At 40.3% G+C, this 23,609-nt stretch overlaps 2 protein-coding genes across 3 annotated transcripts in view; both read left to right on the forward strand.

Moving 5' to 3' along the window:
- Positions 1–309: 309 nt before the first annotated feature.
- LOC115511145 (disintegrin and metalloproteinase domain-containing protein 17-like) lies at positions 310–17,210 on the forward strand. Its single transcript, XM_030311688.1, has 3 exons — positions 310–622; positions 10,862–10,994; positions 17,125–17,210. The coding sequence occupies exons 1-3, from the start codon at positions 526–528 to the stop codon at positions 17,153–17,155; spliced, it is 261 nt and encodes an 86-aa protein (XP_030167548.1). The 5' UTR covers positions 310–525; the 3' UTR covers positions 17,156–17,210.
- Positions 17,133–23,609, forward strand: part of LOC115511142 (disintegrin and metalloproteinase domain-containing protein 17) — a 36,450-nt gene continuing 29,973 nt past the window's right edge. The window contains exons 1-3 of one of the 2 annotated variants that reach the window (XM_030311677.1): positions 17,133–17,253; positions 18,055–18,143; positions 22,780–22,948. In XM_030311677.1, the coding sequence (XP_030167537.1) occupies positions 22,819–22,948 (130 nt within the window). In that variant the 5' untranslated portion in view covers positions 17,133–17,253; positions 18,055–18,143; positions 22,780–22,818. Of the gene's footprint in view, positions 17,254–18,054; positions 18,144–22,779; positions 22,949–23,609 lie in introns of those variants that run through there. The other variant, XM_030311676.1, reaches the window with a different exon arrangement.

Here is a 23,609-nt window from a genome sequence, read left to right on the forward strand (position 1 = left end):
AAAGCGTAACGGGGATCCTAACCAGACGTGGGACTCAGACGACGGAGGCGGCCCGACGCGCCTCTGAGGGCCTAGTCACGAGCTCCCGCCTCCCTCGCGGCGGTCACCCGAGGACAAAGGCGAGGCCCGGATGGGTCGAGTCAGGCCGTGTAGGCGCCGGCCGCGCCCCTGGGGAGACGGAGCGGGAGGGCGGAAGGGCGGTGAGGGGGCGGGGCGCCGGCACGGGGCGGGGCCAGCGAAGGCCTCCCGGCATGCCGCGCAGGGCCAGGCTTCCGGCTGTGGGCGGTGTGGGGGCCGGAGGCGGCCGGAAGCGAGTTGAGCCGCCCTCTCCGAGCGCTTCCTGCACTTCCGGGGACCTGGTGCCGAGGTCTAGAGTCTTCCGGTAGGCGGCGCGGGAGGAGTCAGAGTCTTGAGGGGCCGGGCCGGGCGGATTCCCTTCTCTCCCAATGCGAGCAGTGTCCTGAGCGCCCCCCCCGTCAGGCGAAGGCTGCCCAGAGAGCTGGAGCCGGTGGCCGGGCCGGGAACATGAGGCAGTGTCTCCTCTTCCTGACCAGCGTGGTTCCTTTCGTGCTGGCGCCGCGACCTCCGGACGGGCCGGGCTTCGGCTCCCCGCAGCGACTCGGTAAAGACCCGGGAGAGTTGGCTTAGACAGGCGCCGTGCGCCTGGAGCGCGCTGCTTTCGGGGAAGAGCAGGGGAGCAGGATCTTTCAGGTGTTTGGGGGCGGGGTGTTGGAGGATGGTGGCGCGTCCCTAAGTTTTCAGTGCAGGAAGGGGGTGTGGCTCTCGGAGTTTAGGGAAAGTAGGAGGACCGGCTTGACTTTCTGAATGGGAAAGGGATACTGGAAGGGCCCCCTGTGGTGACTGAGGCCCGGGGAGGGGTCGGCCTCCTGAGTTTGTGTTTGGGGAGTAGTTCGGGCAAGAGGGAAGCACGGGGCGGGGGGGGGGGGTGTTGGCTCGTGCTTGGGGAGGGAGATGTGGTGCAGGTCCCTGTCCTACTAAGGGGTTCCTACCAAAGCCGGGACTTGGTGGAGGATGGGAAGGGCCCAGAGCCCCACAGCTCTCCCTGGCTCTCCAAAATGAACTAGAATTTCTGCTGTAGGAGGTACTTAAGTAGTAATCTGGTTGGAAGGCGGAGACCGGAGAGCTCAATCTTGAACTTCTGTTTTGCGAACTTTTAAGCAGGTACTTATTTAAATTGTAGCTTATTGGAGGTGCTGGGAGGAGGTGCTTAAACCTACCAAGAGGACTTTTTGATGCTGCGTGAAAGCCTTCCTTGCCATTTTAAAACAAAGAAGTTCTCAGAGACGACCAGTTTGATCAGTTTTGAGCTCAGAAAGTAGAGGGTTCTTATTTAGATTTTCTAAAGAGGCTGGATTTTCAGGATGGACGTATATTCAGAGATGTGAAGTTCGTGTGAAGTTACAATGTCCTAGGGTCTTTTACCTTCCAAAAGTTGACATGTAACACAGTTTAATTAGTAACTACATATGAAGCCTAGTATGTTTTCCCAGTGTGCAGGGTTGATTTTTTCATAGTTGTATTGGTCCCCAAATACCACCATGATTCCATATATAGTGTTGTGAAGATTGAGACACCACGTGGGCTTTCTTTATAGCTAATTAAAACCTTCACATTAGTTTGCCTGGCAATTCTTTTATTTAAGGGGAAGAAATTGTAATTGACTGAGGGTATTAAAGGTGTTGAGTGTCCTCACTGGAACAACTGCTTTGTGGTTATCTCAAATTGAAATGGATTACAGGTGAGTAGTTTAATGAACGACAAGGGAGCTCGTTAGGAAGGGCCGAGATGTGATAAGTCAGTACAGACTGAAGGGGAACTTTGAGGTAGGGGTGGTCAGGATGGAGGGATAGGGTAAGGATCTGCTTCGTAAGGATAAATGTTAATAAAAAGAACGGGTGTTTTGAGATATTAAAATTATATTTTCACCAGTATAACACGGCTGTTTCACTTTTATTAACACACTCTTGTTCACAGCTGGAAAGTCAGTAGCATGTGAATCTTAAGGGTGCGCACAGAGTGGAGGAAAACCTTACTCTCTAGATGAACCCTCTACAACATTTACAGATCGTAGAAGTGTGTGTGTGTGTGTGTGTGTGTGTGTGTGTGTGTTTGACGGTGTGCTTTGTATTTGTGAGGTGGCTACCACTAGTGCCAGGAAAATGCATAGACTTATCTATGTATTCACCAGATGTTAGAAGAACACGTAGCGTATGCAAGTATTACGTGTGGCGCTGGCAATAGGAAGATGAACAATGTTCATCTTGACGAAGCTTTTGCATCAGTCGTGTAGAGAGGTCCAAACGGGCAGTTCCAAAGCAACATGGAGGAGACTGATACAAGTGCCTCATGGCAAGTATTGTTACCACGAGGAGGCACCTGACCTGGCCTGGGAAGGTTATGGAAGCTCCCTGAGGGAGGTGATACTCAGAGCCCAGACTTTAAGTTTAGGTAGATGAAGAGGGAAAATAAGGACACTACTGGCGGGGGCACTTAGAGGCTGTAGAGTTGCAAGGAATATTAGAGATCATGTTTTAGTTTTTAAAATAAAACAGAAAAAAATGAATCTAAGGAAGGAGTAGTGAGTTGTCCCGTTGTCACAGTGATAAATATATGCCTTGTGGGTATTCTTTCTTTTGAAGAATGACTCTGTGTGTGTGTGTGTGTGTGTGTGTGTGTGTGTGTGTTTGATGGCTTAGGATGTGATTGGTTGCTTAACTGCTCAAGATCAAAGAATAGTTTTATAGTTAAAGAGCATGGTTTATGGTAGCCTACTTATTCTATAAATGCTACTGTAACCTCAGTATTACTTTTCTTAAGTAAATTCTACCCCCAACATGATGCTCGAACTCACAACCCCAGGATTAGGAGTCACATGCTCTACTGACTGAGCCAACGAGGTGTCCTTCAGTACTAAATATTGATTGGGATTTGATAACAGTCTTTGAAGGATAGAAATATATACTAGAATCCTGGCTTTTGAAGTACTCCATGGGACACCCAAGATGATTTCGATTGAACTGTTATGAATTGCATAATTCAGGAAAATTATGAGTCATGTGAACTTAGTCACGATGATATCTTGTTGAAGTTGCGGCTGGGGTGTATAAGTCTCACTCTGATTTCAAAAGTGTTTTCCTTTTGTGTTACTTTTAATAAAAGAGGATGTAGTGGGTGGAGGAAAAAAATATAGGTCATAGATGAGGGATGAAAGTTTGTATCAGAAACGTTTTGAAATTTACCTTGAGGTTATTGGTGTGGGGATTCTCCACATTGCAGTGCTTGTTTCTCATTATTGGCCACCATTTTGCTCAATGGTTTGACATCTGGCTTCCTCTTTTGATGTTAATTTTGCTTATAGGCTGCATTCCTTTGAAACCGAAACACTTAACCACCCTAACTGCTCCAAGAGAGATTTAATGCCAGTCTGCTTTGAACTAGTCAGAGAGATAAACTGTATTTCATTGAGAGAAATCCCTTTGGCCTTTACAGAGTTTTCCAGAACAGTAAGTGTAGGTGTCCTCTGAGGCCAAGGGTGGTTGATTTTTGGGTTCTTTACCAATTTGTACTTGTGAGAGATGGTGTTTTCAGTTAGAAGTATAATTTAAAGAAAGTCTGAAAAAAGACTGATAGAGGGAAGGAGGGACCAGAGTAGAGAATAGATTTTACTGAGGTAGGGAAGTGAAATCAAATGCTTTTTTTTATATCCCTTAACTTAGTCCTAAAATTAACCCAGGAGAGTGGTATCTCCCTCCCACACGTTTCTTTTTCTTTTTTTCTTTTCTTTCTTTTCTTTTCTTTTCTTTCTTTTCTTTTCTTTTCTTTTCCTTTCCTTTCCTTTCCTTTCTTTTCTTTTCTTTTCTTTTTCTTTTCTTTTCTTTCTTTTCTTTTTCTTTTCTTTTTCTTTCTTTCTCTTCTCCCCTCCCCTCCCCTCCCCTCCCCTCCCCTCCCCTCCCACATGGGTTGTCGACTTTGACAAGTCTCATCTGCTGCCCTCCTTTCACTTACATATTCTAATAACTAGTAAATATGTATCTCTGACTTAGACTTGTCCGAAGCTCCACACTCCTGTATCCAACTGCTCACTTGATATTTCTGTCTCCTGTTCACAGGCACTTCAAATATAAGTGCAGAATTACTTACCATCTATTTGTTTGATGAGAAGAAAGTATTGGGTACAGTGGTTAGGAATAGGCGGAGGTGCTGGAAGGTGTGGAAGTAGTTCACTGACTATTTTGGATTTGCATCCCTTTCAGCTACAGAGCTGTATGGACGGATCTCGGTTTCCTTACACGTTCCCTTGGGTTGTGCTAACTTTTATTTGGGCTAGAGTTGCCATGTGGCTGGTCTTGCTGGAGAATCTTGGCCCTGGTGAAGAGTTCTTGATAAGGAATTATTGAGACAGCTCATCCTCCATCACCCCTAACTGTGTATACCTATGAAATTGAGTTTTTAGTTCCCAGTCTCTGGGGTCCACTGCCCGGCAGAGAGCACCGCTCTCCTTTTTCTCATCCTTTAGCCCCAGCGAGGGATTTACCCACATCCAGAGCCTATTTCACAGTAACCTGGCCAGGCCACTCCCTTCTCCTGCATAATTTGGGGAGTCCTGAAGAGCGGTCAGGTCTCCGGTGTCTTCTGCACAAGCAGACTAAATACAGCAGTCCTGCCTTTTTCCTTTTCATGTCTGACATCAGAAGTAGGAGCATGACACTCATGTGTCACTTTGGGGAACTCTGTACTCCACCCAGCAGAGCAGTGGTGAGTAGGCCGAGGGCTACAGTGGTTCTGCATTATACTTGCAAGTTACGCAACTTATTGTAAAAAGAAAAATTAAGTAAAAGTCCACAAATGTTCCCAGACTCTTCTCATACAACACTTGATTGTTTAAAAATTGGTTTTATCATAGAAGTGTTGGCTCTGGGCTTGATGAAAGAAATATGGGTATAGTTTGTATCAGTCAGTGGCCATAAAAGCAGATCCCAGAGATGAAACAGTTTGGGTGTAAAAGAAGGATGGAATGGATGGTTTATCAGATCTATAGGCCACTTCACACCTACATGGAGAAAGCCAGTTTACTGCAAGCCTGAAGCTCCAGTTTTCTCCTCCTCCCTTGAGAACATGTAGAAGGAATGAAGTATCAGCTGCTTTTTACTGCTCATGTCGGTGTTGAAAATTGTGTAAAACAGATTTGCTTTCTCTGCCTGAAATCACTATGTGACTTATCACTGACAACTGCAAATGTATGATGACTAAATGCAGCAAAGTCTTACGTAAAGGAACAGTGTAATTGCAAACTGTATAAGAAACAAGATATAGTATGGAACTCCAGAGTCTTTCAGCATCCAGCTGTCCCCCATCGTCCCTTCCCCCAAACCTGCTCCTACTCGTGTTTTTGTTGTTGTTTTTTTTTTTTTTTTTTTTTTTTTTTTTTTTTAAATATCTCCGTGAATGTGGTGCCACTATCTACCCAGATACCCATGCCAGGAACCTGGGGGTCTTTTCGTGATCTCTGCCTGGATGGCTTGTCTGCTTACTAGCCAATTTCCCAGACTCCGGTCTTGTTCCCCTTTAGCCCACTTTCCACACTGCAGTCACATTGAAATTTCTTACAGCTGTTGCCTTATCTCTGTTGCCTTATCTACAGTCCAAAATCCTTAATTTAGTTCCATGGCCTTCCTTGACCGAATTCTGTCTGCCTCCAGTTTCACACCTCTTGTGTCGTTCTGTACTCCAGCCTCAGTGAGTTACTTTCATTTCTTTGAGTATTCTGCTCTGTTTCCTGTGGACCTCAATGTATATGTTAGGCCTTCTACTTAGAACCCTGTCCTTTCTTTCCCTTGGTGGACTCGCCCTTTTGGTCTTGGCTTCAGTACTGTTCCCCAGGAAAGCATCCTTGGCTTGCCAGGCAGGAGTCATCCTGCTCTGTCCTTCCATGACTTCTTGCAACTTCCTCTCCCTGGGTACCTGACATACTTTATAATTTTTTTTTTGTATGGTGGTCTTCTCTCCAGTGTTATAATTCTATCAGATATCTATTTCTCTCTATTATATCCCTAGTGCCTGGAAGGTGGGATATTTTCAACAAATGTTGAATAAATGAGTAGGTGGGGTCTGGTAGAAGGGAGGAAAACTGTGCAGACTGTGTATGCAGGAAAGGAGCAGTGGGGGTGGGAGAGCAGTAAGGACAGAAGCAGTAAGGACAACTAGACAGAGGAGGCCAAGTGAGGGAAACCATAGCATGTGGCAGAGAAGAGCAGGGAGGGATGGTAGGCAATACCTAAATAAAGTAGTACTCTAGTCTGACCTTTTGAATTGTGTCTGTTGTTTTCTAATTTTGTGTTTGTAGCCAGCTAAATTGAGAAAAAAGCTCAGTTGTTTACGGGACTGCTGGAAGGACTTAGAAAGCAAGGAAGATGTCCTCATTGTAGAGAGTGCTGGGCAGCCTTGGTGGAGTGCTAAGAAAGATAATTAAATGGATTCTGTTTAAGTTTATTCCGAGATTTGGATATGGATAAAAGATAAACTCTTGGGAATTATTTCAAATTCTGTTGAAAAAGCAATTGAAAGTTGAGATGACCAGTGTGGTTGGAATTTCGGAGGTGAGGTACGGTGGAATGCCAAGTATCTGAGAGACTCCTTGCTGGTGCAGGGGGTACTGAGAGCAGGATCTCTGTTGGACGAGGGGCGTGCGTTTACTCTGTTGGATGAAGGGAGTGGTGCCAGGGCATCCAGTGGGAGATATCTAGGAATTATAATATGGCACATTACAGTTGAAACACATTACCTTAGGTATTTCAAAGTACTTTAGCAAGCTACATTTTAAAGGTGCTTGTTATGGAAAATATACCTAAAGATAACCAGTGATGTTACTATCGCGCTCTTTCTTTTTTCTAGGCCTATTTTTATACATAGTTAAGATCATGCAATATGAATAGTTTTTTTAAATCTACTCTTGTTTATTTATCCTTGTTGTCTTAATCTTGTTTACTTATAGTGTATTTTCCCATGTTCTTAGAAACCTATTGTTCCCAGCGTTTTTAATGATTGTAGATTTTTTTGTCATTTTGAAGTGCTATAATGTATCTTTTTCTCAGTTTATTAATGTACCTTGTTTCTGATTTTTGTTCTTAAAAATAATGGAAGGCTGGACAAGGACCGTCTTTGTGCCTAAAGCTTTGTCTTCACTTTGAGCTACTTCCTTGAGCCTAGTTCAGGGGTTCTCAAACCTGAGTGCATCAGCATCACCTGGAAGGCATGTTAAACACAGATTGCTGGGCCTCAACCCCAGGATTTCTGACTGAGTAGGACGGAGAAGAGGCCTGAAAACTGGCCTTTCTAACAAGTTCCTAGGTGGCGCTGCCGGTATAGGGACCACACTTTGAGAACAACTGGCCTATCTTATTGACAATGACACTATAGTATTGAGGTTAAGGTTTGCAGCCAGTAGGAGTGATTATGATCTTGAATGAAACTGAGTTCATGTACCAACCTGTACCAAGGAAGTTGAAGAGCTATAAAGGATTGTATCAGCATCTTGGCATTGAGGATTTGTGCAATTGGTGCACACAGCAATGCTGTTTTTTGCAAGGTTCTATGCTGGGTGTTGTGAAGTAAGGATACTGTGAGTAATAAAACCCAGCTCCCTTTCGGCTGTTTTACAATCCGTGAGATAAGACAAATATAACACAGAAGTACTGGAAAAAAGAGTTGTAAACAAAGGGCTACAGAATTCAGAGAGAGGCAAGGTCATGTTTGGTTGACACATCAGAAAGTAGGAGGTCAAGAAGTAGAAGGTCCAAGAAGAGCTGGGATATTTTTAAGGAGTTTCACAAATATGACATCAGTGAAGCGTGGGGTTTTTAGCCAGACAAGCCCAAGTTCAAATCTTGGTTCTGTGCTGCATTAGTCTTGTGATATTATTCTCCTTGAGTCTGTTTCTTCATCTGTAAATGGGGATACTACGCTAGGTATGTTGTGTAGATAATGTAATAAAACATCCAGCAAAGTGTCTTGTAGGAAGTACACACTCAAAATTGTTGAATAGGGACACTTGGCTGGTTCAGTCGGTTAGAGCGTGTGATTCTTAATCTTAGGGTCATGAGTTTGAGCCCCACGTTGGGTGTGGAGCCCTACTTAAAAAAAAAAAAAGTAAAAAAACGTTTTTGAATAAATGGTTAGCTTCTTGAAGGTTTTCATTGGTACTGCTAAGTGTTATAATTAATAATGCCAAATCAACAACCATCCATTGGCATAAAAGTGATTGATGCCTTTTGAAACAGCTTTTCTGTTGATTAAATTTTAAAGGAAATTTTATTGATGGAAAATCAGTGGTACCCAAAAATGTGAACTTTGCTGCCACTTTATTTAATCTTATCTTGAGTTAGAGCCTTGAATGGATTTTGATGAAATTTACTTTCGGGGCCTCTGGCTGGTTCAGACGTTAGAGCTTGTGACTCTTGATGTCAGGGTTGTGAGTTTGAGCTCCATGTTGGGCATGGCACCACTGAAAAAAAAATTTACTTTCATCATATAACAGCATGCTTACCTCTTGTTTTCTTCAGGTTTGCCTAAATATTATGCAACAGTGAAGCATCTTTCCTTCTTTGACCCCTCTTCTTAAACTGGTCCTGCCTACTGCCTGTCTTTGCTATCCTGCTTTAACGTCCACAGTACTGACATTTTTGTGCGTTGTCTGTCTCTCCCACACTAAAATGAGTACTTCAGTAGACAAGGACTTTGCTTTATTTAATGCGATATCAGTACTTAGACTAGTGCCTGGCACATAAGAGGGAATTAATGAATTGGTGACTCAACCAACTGAGGATATTTAGGGGAAGAGGGACGAGTTTTGGATCAATTCTTTTCAAAGTGGTTTGTGGGCATATTTAACCTCAGTAACAATATACTTGTATTTTAAGCTCCTGGTGTTATATTTTAAGGACATTCTAAGTCCAGTGGAATGATTTTGAACACCATTGCTTCTGTAGTGGTATTTGTTGAGAGAAAAGGAAAACATCAGCTCCAATATTTTTAGACAATTTCTACAGACTTCAGTCACCAAAATAGTCTTCCAAAAATCCTCCTGATTTTGGAAGAGGCAGCTAAGCTGATGATGAAAAGTGACTTACATGGGTATCATATACTTTATAGTGTTTACTCTTGCTCTATACCAAATAAAAATGTTTTTGTGCATGTTTTGTTTTTGGGGTAGTGCATCTTTGCTTTTCTTGGGTTCCAAGTCAGTCTAGTAAAATAATTAATGTTGGTTGTTTTTTTTTTTTTTTTCAGGGATTAGTTTGGTCATATCACTTCTACTTCCTCATGTCCAGTGGATTGATCATTCTGCTGTGGTCTGTTGAGGGCAGCAGTGATGGGGATATTACCTGTTTTTGCTCTTTAATTTGGAATATGTAATTTTTCTGTAAAAGATTTACTTTCGGTTTGTTCAGGCCGTTAATACATTTGTTGCTCTTTCGTACTACACATGAATTGTTAAGGAATTCATATAGCCCTGGTTAGCAGTGGTCAGTTTGAGTTGGTCACCTTCATCTTAGCAATTCTAAGCTGACAGGCCAGAAATGCCTTTAATTTAGAAATTAGCTCATTCATAACATGATACTCTTTGAGATATCAAAATTATAGTAGCTAGTATGAATGTGAACTCATGTTCAGATTTCCCTAATTGTCACAAGTATCTTTTCACATTGGTTTGTTTTGACCTAGGATCCAAAAAGGTCGAGGTGCCTGGCTGGCTCAGTGGTAGAGCGTATGATTCTTGACCTTGGGGTTGTGAGTTTGAGCACCATGTTGGGTGGAGAGATTACTTAAAAATAAAATCTTTTAGAAAAAAAAAAGGTTCACACATTGGCTTGCTTGCCATATTCTTGTCTATAGTAGTTCCCTTTATCTGTGGGGGATACATTCCAAGACACCCTCCCTCCACCCTGTAGATGCCTGAAACCATGGATAAGTTACTATCCAAGCCCTGTGATATATTGTGTTTTCCTGTAGGTGCTTACCTATCGTAAAGTTTCATTTATAAATTAGAGTAAGAATTAAACAACAGTAATAATAAAATCGAACAATTATAACAATATACCATAATAAAAGTTTGTACGAATGTGGTCTCTCCCAAAATCTTTTTTTTTTTTTTTTAAAGTAAGCTTTATGCTCAGCATGGTGCTTTAACTCACAACTGCAAGCTCGAGTTGCATGATCTACCAACTGAGCCAGTGAGGCACCCCTCCTAAAGTCTTATTTTACTGAACTTACCCTTGTGACAGTGTGAGCTGTTAAACTAAACTGCATACACGTTAAGATGAAGTAAGGTGAATGATGTAGGCATTTTGACCTAGTGTTAGGCTACTGTGTATTGACCTTCTGACGGTAGATCAGGAGGATCATTTGCTTCCAGACCACAGCTGGCCTTGGGTAACTGAAAGCTCGGAGCTGGAAGCCTCAGATAAGGGAGGACTGCTGTGTTTTGTCTCTGCCCCACCCTTCTTTCCCATGCCATTTATTTCCTGAAGAAATTGGGTCATTTGTTCTGTAGGAATTCTAACATTCTGGGTGTGGCTGATTGCTTCCTAAGGTTGTTAGTTAATTTGGCAATCTAATCCCTTTATGTCTTAAAAAGTGGAAGTTAGGTTTTGATTAAATTCAGGTTTGATTTGTGTTTTTTGCCTTTTAATTAATTAATTTGGGAGGGCAAGAATGCTTCATAGGTTATGCTTAGCACTTCAAAATGCGTCAGGAAGAGTTTGTTGTCAGAACTTGTCATTTTAGTGATATTACAATTGATTAGTAAGTTTAGGTGTTAATAACCTTTTTACCTTTATTTCAGAAAAGCTTGATTCTTTACTCTCAGACTACGATATCCTCTCTTTATCCAATATCCAGCAGCACTCAGTAAGAAAACGGGATCTACAAGCCTCAACACATTTAGAAACACTACTAACTTTTTCAGCCTTGAAAAGGTAATTCGAACTATTTATAGAAAAATATTGGGGCAATGAGGGACTTAGTTTGGCAAAAGGAGAAAAATGAGGTGTTTACTGAGGTCTTAGGAAGTTACATTTTAAAAATTTGTAACTGATATAATTACAGTTGGTCATGATTCTTAATACTGCTTATTCTAAAATTCATAGTGATGGTTATTAAAAACAAGCAAATGGGTATTCTAGAGGTATTAATGATGGTAATAATGTTTATGGGATGGGTTCTAACAAAGGATTTTGATTGATTGAATGACTTATAATACCTTAAATTTTTTGTGCTACTTTAGAACCATCAGCTATGTAAAATATTTTTATTTTATATATGAAGATGCTAAAGTTTAGAGGTAAAGGATTTGTTCAGGACCCCACAGCCTGGTGGTAAGCTGGATGTAGAATTCAGTGCCGTGCGTATATTGAATTCCCGTTAAGTTGTAGCATAAATTGATAGATGTGGTCTATTTGGGCAGTAATTTTACTTTCTCTTATGTTTTGTAGATGTAAGTGATAGATAATTGCAGGCCTTTTTCTAAAATCTTTTTAGGGAGCTTTACTAATATCAAAACAAACACTGAGAGAATATAAATGGACTGAATCATTCTATATTCATAGGTTAGGTCTTCCCTATCAAATATTTAAAAAAATTTTTTTAGTGTTTTTATTAATTTTGAGAGACAGAGCACGAATGGGGGAGGGGCAGAGAGAGAGGGAGACACAGAATCTGAAGCAGGCTCCAGACTCTCAGCTGTCAGCAAGGAGCCTCGAACTTACAAACTGTGAGATAATGACATGAGCTGAAGTTGGATGCTCAACCCCCCCCCCCAAACAAATATTTTAAAAAAGGAAAGTAATACATATATTTGGTTTAAAAAGCCAACTATGGAGGGTATAAGAAGTTTTCACTTCCTCCTCAATCAAACTTCCCAGATCCAGAGAGGTTTCCTGTATAAACCTCTAAAAGGTTTAAGGCATATTTTTTTGCATACAGATCCGTATACATGTAGGTGATATAGATAAGTGTATCATTTTTAACAACTGCATAATATTCCTGTTGCATAGAATTGTAACTTGTTTATTGGCTAGTAACTTACAGATAGATAGGTCTAACCAAAGTGATTTTTTTTTTCCTATAGCAAATAATGTTGTAATAAATATCTTCGTAAAAATACCTTGTCTAGGTATTTTTATGGGATACATTCCTGAAAGGAGAATGGGTCAAGGAAATATATACTATAACTGTTTACTGATATTACCATATTTCTTCCCAGCCCAGTTTATTCTTCTAGCAGCAGTATATGAGTTTACCCATTTCCAGTAAGGTTTTATCAGCCTTTACTTTTTGTCCCTGTGAAAGAGGATGGTATCTCATAATTGTTTTGATGGTCATTTTTTGTGAAATTGATCATCTTTTCACGTCTAAGTCATTTGTTTGTGTCTATCTTTTCATATCCTTTTACCATTTTTCTGTTGGATTCTTTTGGTTACTGAATCAGAGTCATGCTTAGCATATTTATCATTTATCATATGTGTAACTGATATTTTATGCAAATATATTTTACAATGTCATTTTGTTTTTCCTAGTTACTGCCATCATCCTTAGATTTTTTTGAATAATTTCTTTCTCTTAAGAGTTCATGTCAAAATATTGCAATATTGGTGATAGAGCTTCCAGACTTGTAGCAAATTTGAGCAGAGTGGTGATAATTATAGTTTATCAGTTGCTTATTTTGTGTTATTCACTTCAGTAGGCCCTTTGCGTCTATTATCTCTAATTTTTTTTTTTTTCAACGTTTATTTATTTTTGGGACAGAGAGAGACAGAGCATGAACGGGGGGAGGGGCAGAGAGAGAGGGAGACACAGAATCGGAAACAGGCTCCAGGCTCCGAGCCATCAGCCCAGAGCCCGACGCGGGGCTCGAACTCACGGACCGCGAGATCGTGACCTGGCTGAAGTCGGACGCTTAACCGACTGCGCCACCCAGACGCCCCTATTATCTCTAATTCTTAACCGTACTCCACAAAGGAATTTTTGTAATCTCTGGGAAAAAAAAAAATGAGACTCAGAGAAGTTGGGTAACTTGCCCAAGGTCATTCAGACAGTAGTAGAAGATAAAGGATTTGGTGATAAGCCTGTGTTATTTCTGCTGTGCTGATGGAGATTTTGGTGAAGGAGTGGATATAGTAGTGAGAGATGAATAGGAGCAAAGGGAAAAACTGCAAAATAAGAACTCAAAATTTAGCTTTCTAAGGTTTTTTGTTTGTGTTGTGTGTGTGTGTTTTTTTTTTTAAGTTAGGTTTGAGGTACCTCATAGAAACTTTTCTGGGGAGGAAAATACTCCCGTAGCCTTCCATATTCTTTCCTGCTTCATAGATGCCATTGATTCATTAAGAAAATGTTCAACAATATCTACCTATTATCATCTCTGTGTAAGGCAGCAGAGAAATTGTAATTTATTTTACAGTTTCCATCTCAGATGTTTAAGTGGAAATGTATCTAACAATGAACGATAACTTTGGACCAGTTACATTAAAATAGTTGATTTCATTTTACCCTGGAAACCATTCAGTTAGTAGGTGGTATTATTTTCATTTGTAGATGAAGGTTCAGAGGTTCAGAGGTTAAGGCCAAGATCAAGCATGAAGCAAGTGGTGGAGACAGGATTTAACTAACTAGGTTTGTCAGACTCCAAAGCCCACACCCCTTCTTTCTGTTACACTCTGTTGTTAAAAGAAAAAAATTAGGGTATTTGAACTGATCTGTTTATATACAGGCTGAACTTACCAATGTGAAGTCACTCATTACTTGATGGTGATGGTAAATGATTAGATTTTCTGGATAGTAGTAAAAGGCAGAGTAATTTAAACCATGATCATAAAATTAAATGTGTGTGTGACTATTAGCAGTTGAAAGCATGGAAGCACTGAGAAATTGTAAGAGGATTTAAAAAGTAATTTTATGAAGAAAAACTGTTTGAAATATGCCTAGAAGTTACATTTCCTCTGTTTCATAATCAAAAAATACTATTATTCTAAGTAATGAAAAAGTTAAAATACTGTTTTAATACTTTTTTTTAAAGTTTATTTATTTATTATTTATTTATTTTTTGAGAGAGAGAGACAGGGTGAGAGCAGGGGAGAGCAGAGAGAGAGGGAGACACAGAATGTGAAGCAGGTCCCAGGCTCTGAGCTGTCAGCACAGAGCCTGATGTGGGGCTTGAACTCACGAGCCATGAGATCATGACTTGAGGCAAAGTTGGAGGCTTAACGACTGAGTCGCCCAGGCATGCCTGTTTTAATACTTTTTGATAATGTTACCCTTAAAAAGATTTAGGTATTTGTTCCTCTTTTTTTTTTTTTTAATTTTTTGTTTTATGTTCTTTATTTTATATTTGAGAGAGAGAGAAAGAGAGGGAGACACAGAATCTGAAGCAGGCTCCAGGCTCCAAGTTGTCTGCACAGAGCCAGACATGGGGCTCAAACCCACAAGCAGTGAGATCATGACCTGAGCCGAAGTCAGATGCTTAACCGACTGAGCCACCCAGGCACCCCTTGTTCCTCTTAAGAGTGAAATATCTCGAGTTACTTGAAGGGGGCTAGAACTGATAAAGAAATGGAAGTGACATTGGAACTTCCATATCCAGCTGAATGGACCATTGAAAATAGTTACAAGGTGCAAACTTCCAGTTATAAAATAAATAAGTCATGGGGATGTAATGCACAGCATGGTGACTATAATTAATATTGTATATATGAAAGTGCTAAGAGAGTGGATCTTAGAAGTTCTATCAAAAGAAAACAATTTGTAACTGTGTGGTGACAGATTTAATTAGTCATTGTATTATCTATACAGAAAAGGATAGGAAAATACTATTCAGGTGGATTAAAAAAAATTTTTTTAATGTTTTATTCATTTTTGAGAGACAGAGACAGAGCATGAGCTGGGGAGGAGTAGAGGGAGAGGGAGACCAGAATGTGAAGTAGGCTCCAGGCTCTGAGCCGTCAGCACAGAGCCTGACATGGGGCTCGAACCCACGAACTGCGAGATCATGACCTGAGCTGAAGTCTCACGCTCAACCGACTGAGCCACCCAGGCGCCCCCATTAATTCAGGTGGATTGACACTAGTTTGTAGTACTGTAAATCCTTAAAACTGAGAGAAACAAAACTGCTGAAGGAAGTCTCTAAGTACGTGATTTCACATAATTTTGGTAGGACAAAGCAAGATCTAAATTCCGACTGACCTATCCTGTCGGAGGTTTTTATAGCTCAGAGGTGAAGATTGGAATCTCAGGAAACAGTGGTACCATTTCTGGGTCCTTGTCTTTACAGAAGAGCAGATTTTTAATGTCGAAACAAAGGGTGGGAGTCCAGTGATTTTTTCTGGAAAGAACATTCAATAAAAGTAGCATTGAGACTGCCAGAGGACTCTGAAACGAATAAGTCATTTACAATAGGATGCTTTTCCTTTCAGAGTCCTCGGCACAACTGACGGGGAAAAGTTCGTAGCTGTGAGTGTGTGGGAAGATATGTTTTAGGATAACAGGAGCAAATGTTTCAAGGCTTTCTGAAATAATGTCCTATTGTCTCTCCCTCTGACCATTAAAAAAACCACAAGCAAACTAAAACTACTTTGTTATGCACAAAAAGTTAAAAAGGTATGTTGCCATGGAGACAGTCCCAGTCTAGCTTCTTTTTGGCAGTTCAGACCTACGCATACCCACAGGGAATTAACATTTCATGGTTTTAACCCCACACCTGACAAAATTTGTTCCTGTGGTTGAGATGAATCACATCTTTATCTTCGGTGTTCGTGGGCACACTGAGAGGGTAAAGAATAATTGAAAAATTCTTGCTCACCACACCCAGATTTTATGTCAGGACTGAAACTGGTAGAAAACAAAAGAATATTAAGCCAACTAAAGAACTGGTGTATGTATTTTAATGTTTGTGTTGGATACCTTGTATTTATTTTCCTGATAGTAATTGTGGATTAATTTTTTTCAAAATAGGTTCTCTTTAGAAGGAGAAAAAAAAAGCTTGAGTGCTTTTAAATATAGAAAGTAGCATTTATTAATTTTGCACAGCAGTAAGACCAGCTTGATTGCTAGAGGCAGGATGGCACGGGCTTTTGAAATAAACCAAGTTCAGTTTCCAGTTTCATCATTTACTAGCTGTGTAACCTTGAGTATGTTGATAAGCCTCCAACCCTCACTTTTACTGTGTTAAGCGTAAAGAAAGCGTGTAGTGCTGAGCAGGTATTCAGTAAGTGGTGTCTAGTAATATCAGTCTCTGATAAATATTTCAGACAAGCAGGATTTTAACTTAAATTGTCTAGATGTGGGTTTCCTTATTAAAAAAATGTTTTCAGTGTTTATCTATTTTTGAGAGACAGAGCACAAACACGGGAGGGGCAGGGAGAGAGAGACAGAATCCGAAGCAGGCTCCAGGCTCTGAGCTGCCAGCACAGAGCCCGACATGGGGCTGGGACCCATGAGCCATGTGATCATGACCTGAGCTGAAGTTGGACACTTAACTGACTGAGCCACCCAGGTGCTCCATGTGTTTCCTTACTCTTCACAGTCTCCAGAAAAGATGAATGCATAAATTCTTTAAATCCTTTTTCCCCGCAATTCTGGTTTTTTTTTTTTCTGGCCAAATTCTTTTTTTTTTTTTAATGCTTTTATTTTTTTAGAGAGAGAGAGAGACAGACAGACAGACAGACAGAGGGCGAGCAGAGGAGGGGCAGAGAGAGAGGGAGACACAGAATCCAAAGCAGGCTCCAGGCTCTGAGTGTTAGCACAGAGCCTGACACGGGGCTTGAACCCACAAGCCATGGGTTCGTGACCTGAGCCGAAGTCGGATGCTTAACCGACTGAGCCACCCAGGTGTCCCCTGTTTGCCAAATTCTTAGTTAAAGAAATTAGTCTGTTCGTCTTTATCAGGGATATAACACTAAGTACCTAGTAAAATAGTAGTTGTAACTTGCATAGTCGTTTATTAATGTCAACTCTCTTGTCAGCTTTTTAAAGAAACTTCTATTTCATGTTGTAGAGTAAAATTTTGTGCGAACTTTCATGTGCTTTGAGTAAAATATGGACGCAATCTTTCCTTAGGCATTTTAATTATACCTGCGTCAAGTACTGAACGCTTTTCCCAGAATTTCAAAGTCGTGGTGGTAGATGGTAAAGACGAAAGCGAGTATGCCGTCAAGTGGCAGGACTTCTTTACTGGACACGTGGTCGGTTAGTACGGAGCTTGCTTGTTTGCCCTTGTGTCCTGGGTGTCGGGTGTCTGGATCTCGCTTGATTGCCTGTTCTTTTTTGGTGGGGGGAAGAGGGGATGTCAAAGAAGTGCCATTCTTTGTTTTATTTGAGGTATATAAGTTTGAAAGCGGGAACATTCGGACAGGAATAAATGGGTATTGTCCAGCACGTATACTGTCTGTTTAAATGATTAAAGTGAATTTCCTCTCAAGTGATAAGAATCTAACCTCCTCCTGACTCTAGGAAAGGATTGTAGGCTTCCTAATGAGATTTCAAACAGGGAAGCTAAAAGATAAATAATTGGCTTTACGATCCTGTTAAGTACTTTTTTAAGACCTACATCAAACAAGCAATTGTGGTTTACTTCTGAAACTTCCTTTGCAGAAAAAGAAATGGCATTAAAATCTGCAAATAGTGCCAGTTCAAGCCCTGTATAATCCAGATCGTGCTTTTTGCCTCATCTTAGTTCTTTCTTAACCAAAAGTAAAGTTATTCCAGAAGAGCGTCTACACCTTTGTTTTTTGTTTTGTCTGTAACACGCTCTAGATAATTCTCATAGGAGGATTGAGGGAAAGAGGTTTTAAATGAGTTGAGGCTACTCTTTAGGAGTGTGAATACCTTGCTGCTCGCTGGGGCCTGTGTTTCTTTGGTGTAGATTTCTATAGTCCCTAGGCAGATTCCACTCTGATGAAGGGCTTGGTTGATTTGTATTGACACTGGTGCATAGTTTAGTTTTTGATATAAGTATTTCTTAATGATGGAATGTTTTTTTCTTTTAAGGTGAGCCTGACTCTAGAGTTCTAGCCCACATAGGAGATGATGATATTACAGTAAGAATCAACACAGATGGGGCAGAATATAATATAGAGGTAAATCTACATGTGAATTTTTTTTGGAGGGGAGCTGTTATAAAAAGCTGTTTCTCATTTGTTTTAAGAAGGCAAAGGTCTTTGGGGCACCTGGGTGGCTCGGTCTAAGTGTCTCTTGATTTCAGCTCGGGTTATCACCTCATAGTTCATGAATTTGAGCCCTGCCTTGGGCTCTGTGCTGACAGTGCAGAACCTGCTTGGGATTCATTCTCTCTCCCTCTCTCTCTCTCTCTGCCCCTCCCGTGCTTGTGTTCATGCTCTCTCCCTCTCAAAATAAAGGAATAAACTTTAAAAAAAAAAAAAAAAGACAAAGGTCTTTAATTATGCTTACTTTTCCCCTTGTATTTAAAGTTTTTACCAGTGAAGTAAATGATTATGATTTTTTATAGTAAAAAAGGTAATATTTTTTTTTACATGTCTGAGAGGCTGTCATAAGATGCACCCTGTATTTCCTTTTTTTAAGTTTAACTTTTTTTAATGTTTATTTTTGAGAGAGAGCATGGGTGCACGTGCACATGGGGAAGGGGCAGAGAGAGAGAGAGAGAGAGAGAGAGAGAGAAAGAAAGAGAGGATAAGGGATCTGAAATGGGCTGTGTGCTGACAGCAAAGAGCCCGATGTGGGGCTTGCACTCATGAACCGTGAAATCATGACCTGAGCCAAAGTTGGATATCTAACCGACTGAGCCACTCAGGTGCCCCCTTTTATTTATTTATTTTTTAAGTTTATTTAGGAGTGCCTGGGGTGGCCCAGTTGGCTAAGCAATCCCACTCTTGATTTCTGCTCAGGTCATGATGTCATGGTCATGGGATCTAGCCTCACATTGGAGCCTGCTTGGAACTCTCTCTCTCCCTCACTCTCTGCCCTTCCCCCTCTCATGCGTGCGCTCTCTGTCAATAATTAAATAAAATAAAAAATTTATTTTGAGAGAGAGAGAGAGAGAGAGAGAACACGAATGGGGTGGCAGGGAGAGAATCCCAGACAGGCTCTGCACTGTCAGTACAGAGCCCAGTGCAGAGCTTGAACTCCTGAACCACCAGATCATGACCTGAGCCAAAATCAAGTCAGATGCTTAACCGACTAAGCCACTCAGTCGCCCCTGATTTTTATGTTCTTTATTGCATAATTCTTATCTGCAGTTACCTTGATATAAAAATTATTGTATTAAAATCTTAGACAAGAGTAAACAGGAAAATGTATATATCTTATTTTTAACACATCACTATTAAACATTTTAAGCATCACTAATTTTATCACCAAAGCTCGCTATAAATAAGGCTTATATGAATAAGCCTAGGTTAAACTTTAATCATAAGACAATTGTCTTGGAGCGCCTGGATGGCTTAGTTGGTTAATCATCTGACTCTTGGTTTTGGCTCAGGTTGTGACGTCATGGCTCTTGAGATCCGCGTCGGGCTCTGTTCTGGCAGTGCACAGCCTGCTTGGGATTCTCTCTCTCCCCCTCTCTTTCTGTCCCTCTGCAGCTTGCACGTGCACCTTTTCGTGCACACACACTCTCTCTCTGTTTCTCTCTACATAATAAACTTAAAAAAAAAAAAGATGATGTTTTTCCTCCCCCCTTTCTGCTTTGAAAACATTCAGATTTACAAAAGGACTTTATAGATACCCTGTGACCTTTCATTAACTGATAGCATACTACCACGTGTGCTTTATTGTTCTTTTTTTTCCCCTCAAAGGGAAAATAAGTTTCAGACATCATGACACTTTACCCCTAAATGCTTCAGTGTACGTCTCCTAACGTTAAACGTACTCTTCTACATAGCCACAATAAACACCCCTGAGAAAATGAAAATAATTCTGTAGCATTATCTAACAACACATAGTCAGATCTCTAGTCATCCTCAAAATCTCCTCCATAGATCTTCCCCCTCCCATTTAGGATCAGTTAAGGTTCTTGCTCTTAATTAGTTGTTCTCAGCTGACTTTTTCTGGCCACTTGTTGATAATGGTGATAATAGGATTTGCTTCTATTAGTAGTAATAGTAAGTGCCTTTGTCTTGAAATCTTAATATATAACTAGATTCATTATGTTATCTTTAAGATAGATGTATCAGTACTTTACCCCATGAAAAAAATTATGTTCAGATAAGTACTTTTCGAAGGCACATAGTAGGGGTACAGTTGAGGTCTGAACCCAGATAATCTCTGATCGCAAAGCCTGCTATCTTTTTCTGTGTTAGACTGGCTGTATTAGGAAACTCTTAATATGAATTTAGAGATGTTTGGTCCAGAAGAAAACATTTTTCTCTTTTCCTGTTTGTAGGCCAAATGACGGTCCCTACAACCAAGGAGTTGGTTAGGTAACTTTTTGAGGTTTTCTGCTAGCCCTGTGGTTCACCATCTCTTTCTTTTTTTTAAATTTTATTTAGAGAGAAAAGCGTGAGCAGGGGAGAGGGGCAGAGGGAGAGAGAGAGAGCTCAGCGAGGAGCCTGACATGGGGCTTGATTCTGCAACCCTGGGATCATGACCTGAGCTGACCAAGTCAGACACTCAACCGACTGAGCCACCCAGGAGCCCCATTGTCTTGTTTCTTAAATCTACTCCATACATGGATTATGAAAGAAGACACACACACACACACACACACACACACACACACTTGACTGTTGAACAACATGGATTTCAACTGCGCAAGTCCACTTACATGCAGGTCTTCTTCAATAAATATATTAGAAAATTGTTTGGAGATTTGCAGTAGTTTGAAAACACAGATGAACCATGTGGCCTAGAAATGAAAAAATTAAGGGAAAGTTAGGTATTGTAAGAATATAGTATACAATACATGTGATGTACAACATATGTGAATCAGCTGTTTATGCTGTTGGTAAGGCTTCTGGTCAAGAGTAGGCTGTTAGTATTTGTTTTGGGGGCATCAAAAAGTACGTGTGGTGGATTTTCAACTGCATGGGGGCATCAGCACTCCTAACCCCTCATTGTTCTAGAGTCAACTATATTTAACAGCTTTATTGAGATAAAATTCACATTCTGTACAGTTCACACATTTAAAGTGTGTACTTCGTTGGCTTTTAGTGTATCCTAGAGCTATGCAGTCATCACCACCCAACGATTTTAGAACATTTTCATCATCCCCGGAAGAAACACTGTACTCTTTAGCAGCCCGCCACCCTTTGCCCCCAACTTCCCTAGACCTAGGAAACACTAATCCACGATCTCTGTAGATTTGCTTGGTCATTCATGTAAATGGAATCACAATATGTGGTCTGTTGTGTTTGGCTTTTTTCACTTGGGATGTTTTTTATTTTTTTTTAATTTTTATTATTTTTTAAAAATTTATTTGAGAGAGCACGAGTTGGAGGAGGGACAGAGAGAGAGAGAGTCAGTCAGTCCCAAGTAGGGTCCGCACTGTCAGCACAGAGCCCCATGCGGGTTTGAACCACGAACTGTGAGATGATGACTGGAGCCGAAGTCAGACACTTAATTTCACTGAGCCACCCAGGCACCCCTCGCTTAGAATGTTTCAGGGTTCACCCATGTTGTGGTTCGTGTCAGTACTTCATTTCTTCTTATTGCCAAATAATAGTATATTTCATGGATGTGTCACATTGTGCTTATTCATTCATCAGTTGGGCATTTGGGTTGTTTTCACTCGTTTGGCTGTTGTGAATAATGCTGTCGTGGACATTTGTGAACAAAAGTTTTGTGTGAGTATATATTTCTCTCGGGTTGTAGTGGGAGTGGAATTTCTGGGTCAGATGGTATCTCTATTTTTAACCTTTTGAGGAACTGCTGAGCTGTCTTCCCTAGTGGCTGCGCTTCACATTCTACCATTTTACATTCCATAGTATGTGAGGCTTCTGACTTCTCCACGTCCTCACCAGTACTTGTTATTACCTGTCTTTGATTCCAGCTATCCTAGTGGATGTGAAGTCATGTCCTTGTGGTGTAGATTTTCATTTCCGTAAGTTATGTGTATTATATAAATGTGTGTACGTGTGCACGTGTGTATATAAAATATCGTTTTGGTACTTTTCCTCACAAGCTGCCTAGTTTTGATGAGACCAGCATCTGTACAGGAACTTTGTTCTTGCCTTGGGTAACTTTTCAAGTATGTTAGCTCTGATTTACTGTGACCTTGTGATAGGAGAAGTGAAGATTTTTTAGAAACTGCTTTCTTTTGAAAGCGATAATAGGTTTTAGGTAACATTGCTGTGAGTTTTCAGTCTTGCCTTCTGTGGGCAAAACCTTCATGGCACAAAGATACCAAGGAAGCTGGAATACAATACCATAGTCAGTCTCCCTCCTTGCTAGAGGCCGTCCGTCACCCAGAGTAGGGTTGGTATGCAGCAGGCGCTACACAAATGGTTTTGAATGATTGGAAAAGGTTATGTGTTTTCTCTTCTGGAGCTTCTAAAAGGTTTCATAACTTGTACAAATAATGCTTTTTTCATATATACATAAAATCAAAGAGTGAATATCCATGTATTATTTACCAGCAGAGAAACTCTGAGAAAAATTGAGGTGATTATTTTTGATAAAATGACTAATCGGTTTACTTAACCTGGAAATGAACATCATCTAGAAACAAAGAATGTTGTTAAGAATTTAGTGGTGAGGAATTCTTATATTTTGCATCTCAATTTATGTTTTCTATTTTAGCCACTTTGGAGACTAATTAATGATACTAAAGACAAAAGAATGTTAGTTTATAAATCTGAAGATATCAAGAATATTTCACGTCTGCAGTCTCCAAAAGTGTGTGGTTATATAAAGGCGGATAATGAAGAGTTGCTTCCAAAAGGGCTAGTAGACAGAGAGCCACCTGACGGTAAGACTTAACAAATAGTTTTTCAAATGAGAAGCAAGCATGATGTCTGTCTTCAGTAGGGGTGATTATTAATTGGGGGAAAAATATTATCAAGTTATTATAGTATTTGACTTGAAAATAGAGTTTTGCTCAGAAATTTAATTCTTTTGCCTATAATGTAAGAATTGAAAACACTAGAAAATAATGGAACAATAAAGATTGGAAAAAGACTGCAGAAAAGGGAAATTGAATAATCTGAGGGGATTTTTTTTTGTAAATATTAAAGAAGGATTGATCACATATAATGTTTAAGTGGGTGTGGTGAGGAAGGAAAGTTTTTTTATTTGGAGAATTTAAAAATGAGAAAATAGTACCATTGAGAACAATCTTGAGATAAGTTTATAAGAAATTAGTTGGTACCAAGAGTGGTCTGTACTTTTCAGAAAGAAGGCTTATCAGCCTTGGGACAGATCACTTCAGAGTCATTTTAAAACAAAACCATCTTGGAGAAATACTCTACTGTCCTCATTTTTTGAAAACTTAGAAAATTTATTACTAACATTTTAGTATATAAATACATAAATTCTCAATTTGTATTTGATAAGGAAAATGATCTATTACCATAAACGTTTTAATGTCTGATTATCTTTATAGTTTTATTATTACTTTGGTTAATTCGTAG

Source organism: Lynx canadensis, chromosome A3 (genome assembly GCF_007474595.2).
Source record: "Lynx canadensis isolate LIC74 chromosome A3, mLynCan4.pri.v2, whole genome shotgun sequence".
NCBI lineage: Eukaryota > Metazoa > Chordata > Mammalia > Carnivora > Felidae > Lynx > Lynx canadensis.

Excerpts from the sequence above, each read along its gene's own strand:
- LOC115511145 (XM_030311688.1), top strand. The coding sequence starts at position 526 with ATGAGGCAGTGTCTCCTCTTCCTGACCAGCGTGGTTCCTTTCGTGCTG. Across the intron at positions 623-10,861 it reads CGGCTCCCCGCAGCGACTCG|AAAAGCTTGATTCTTTACTC; the intron begins GTAAAGACCCGG and ends CCTTTATTTCAG. Across the intron at positions 10,995-17,124 it reads ACTTTTTCAGCCTTGAAAAG|GCATTTTAATTATACCTGCG; the intron begins GTAATTCGAACT and ends ATCTTTCCTTAG.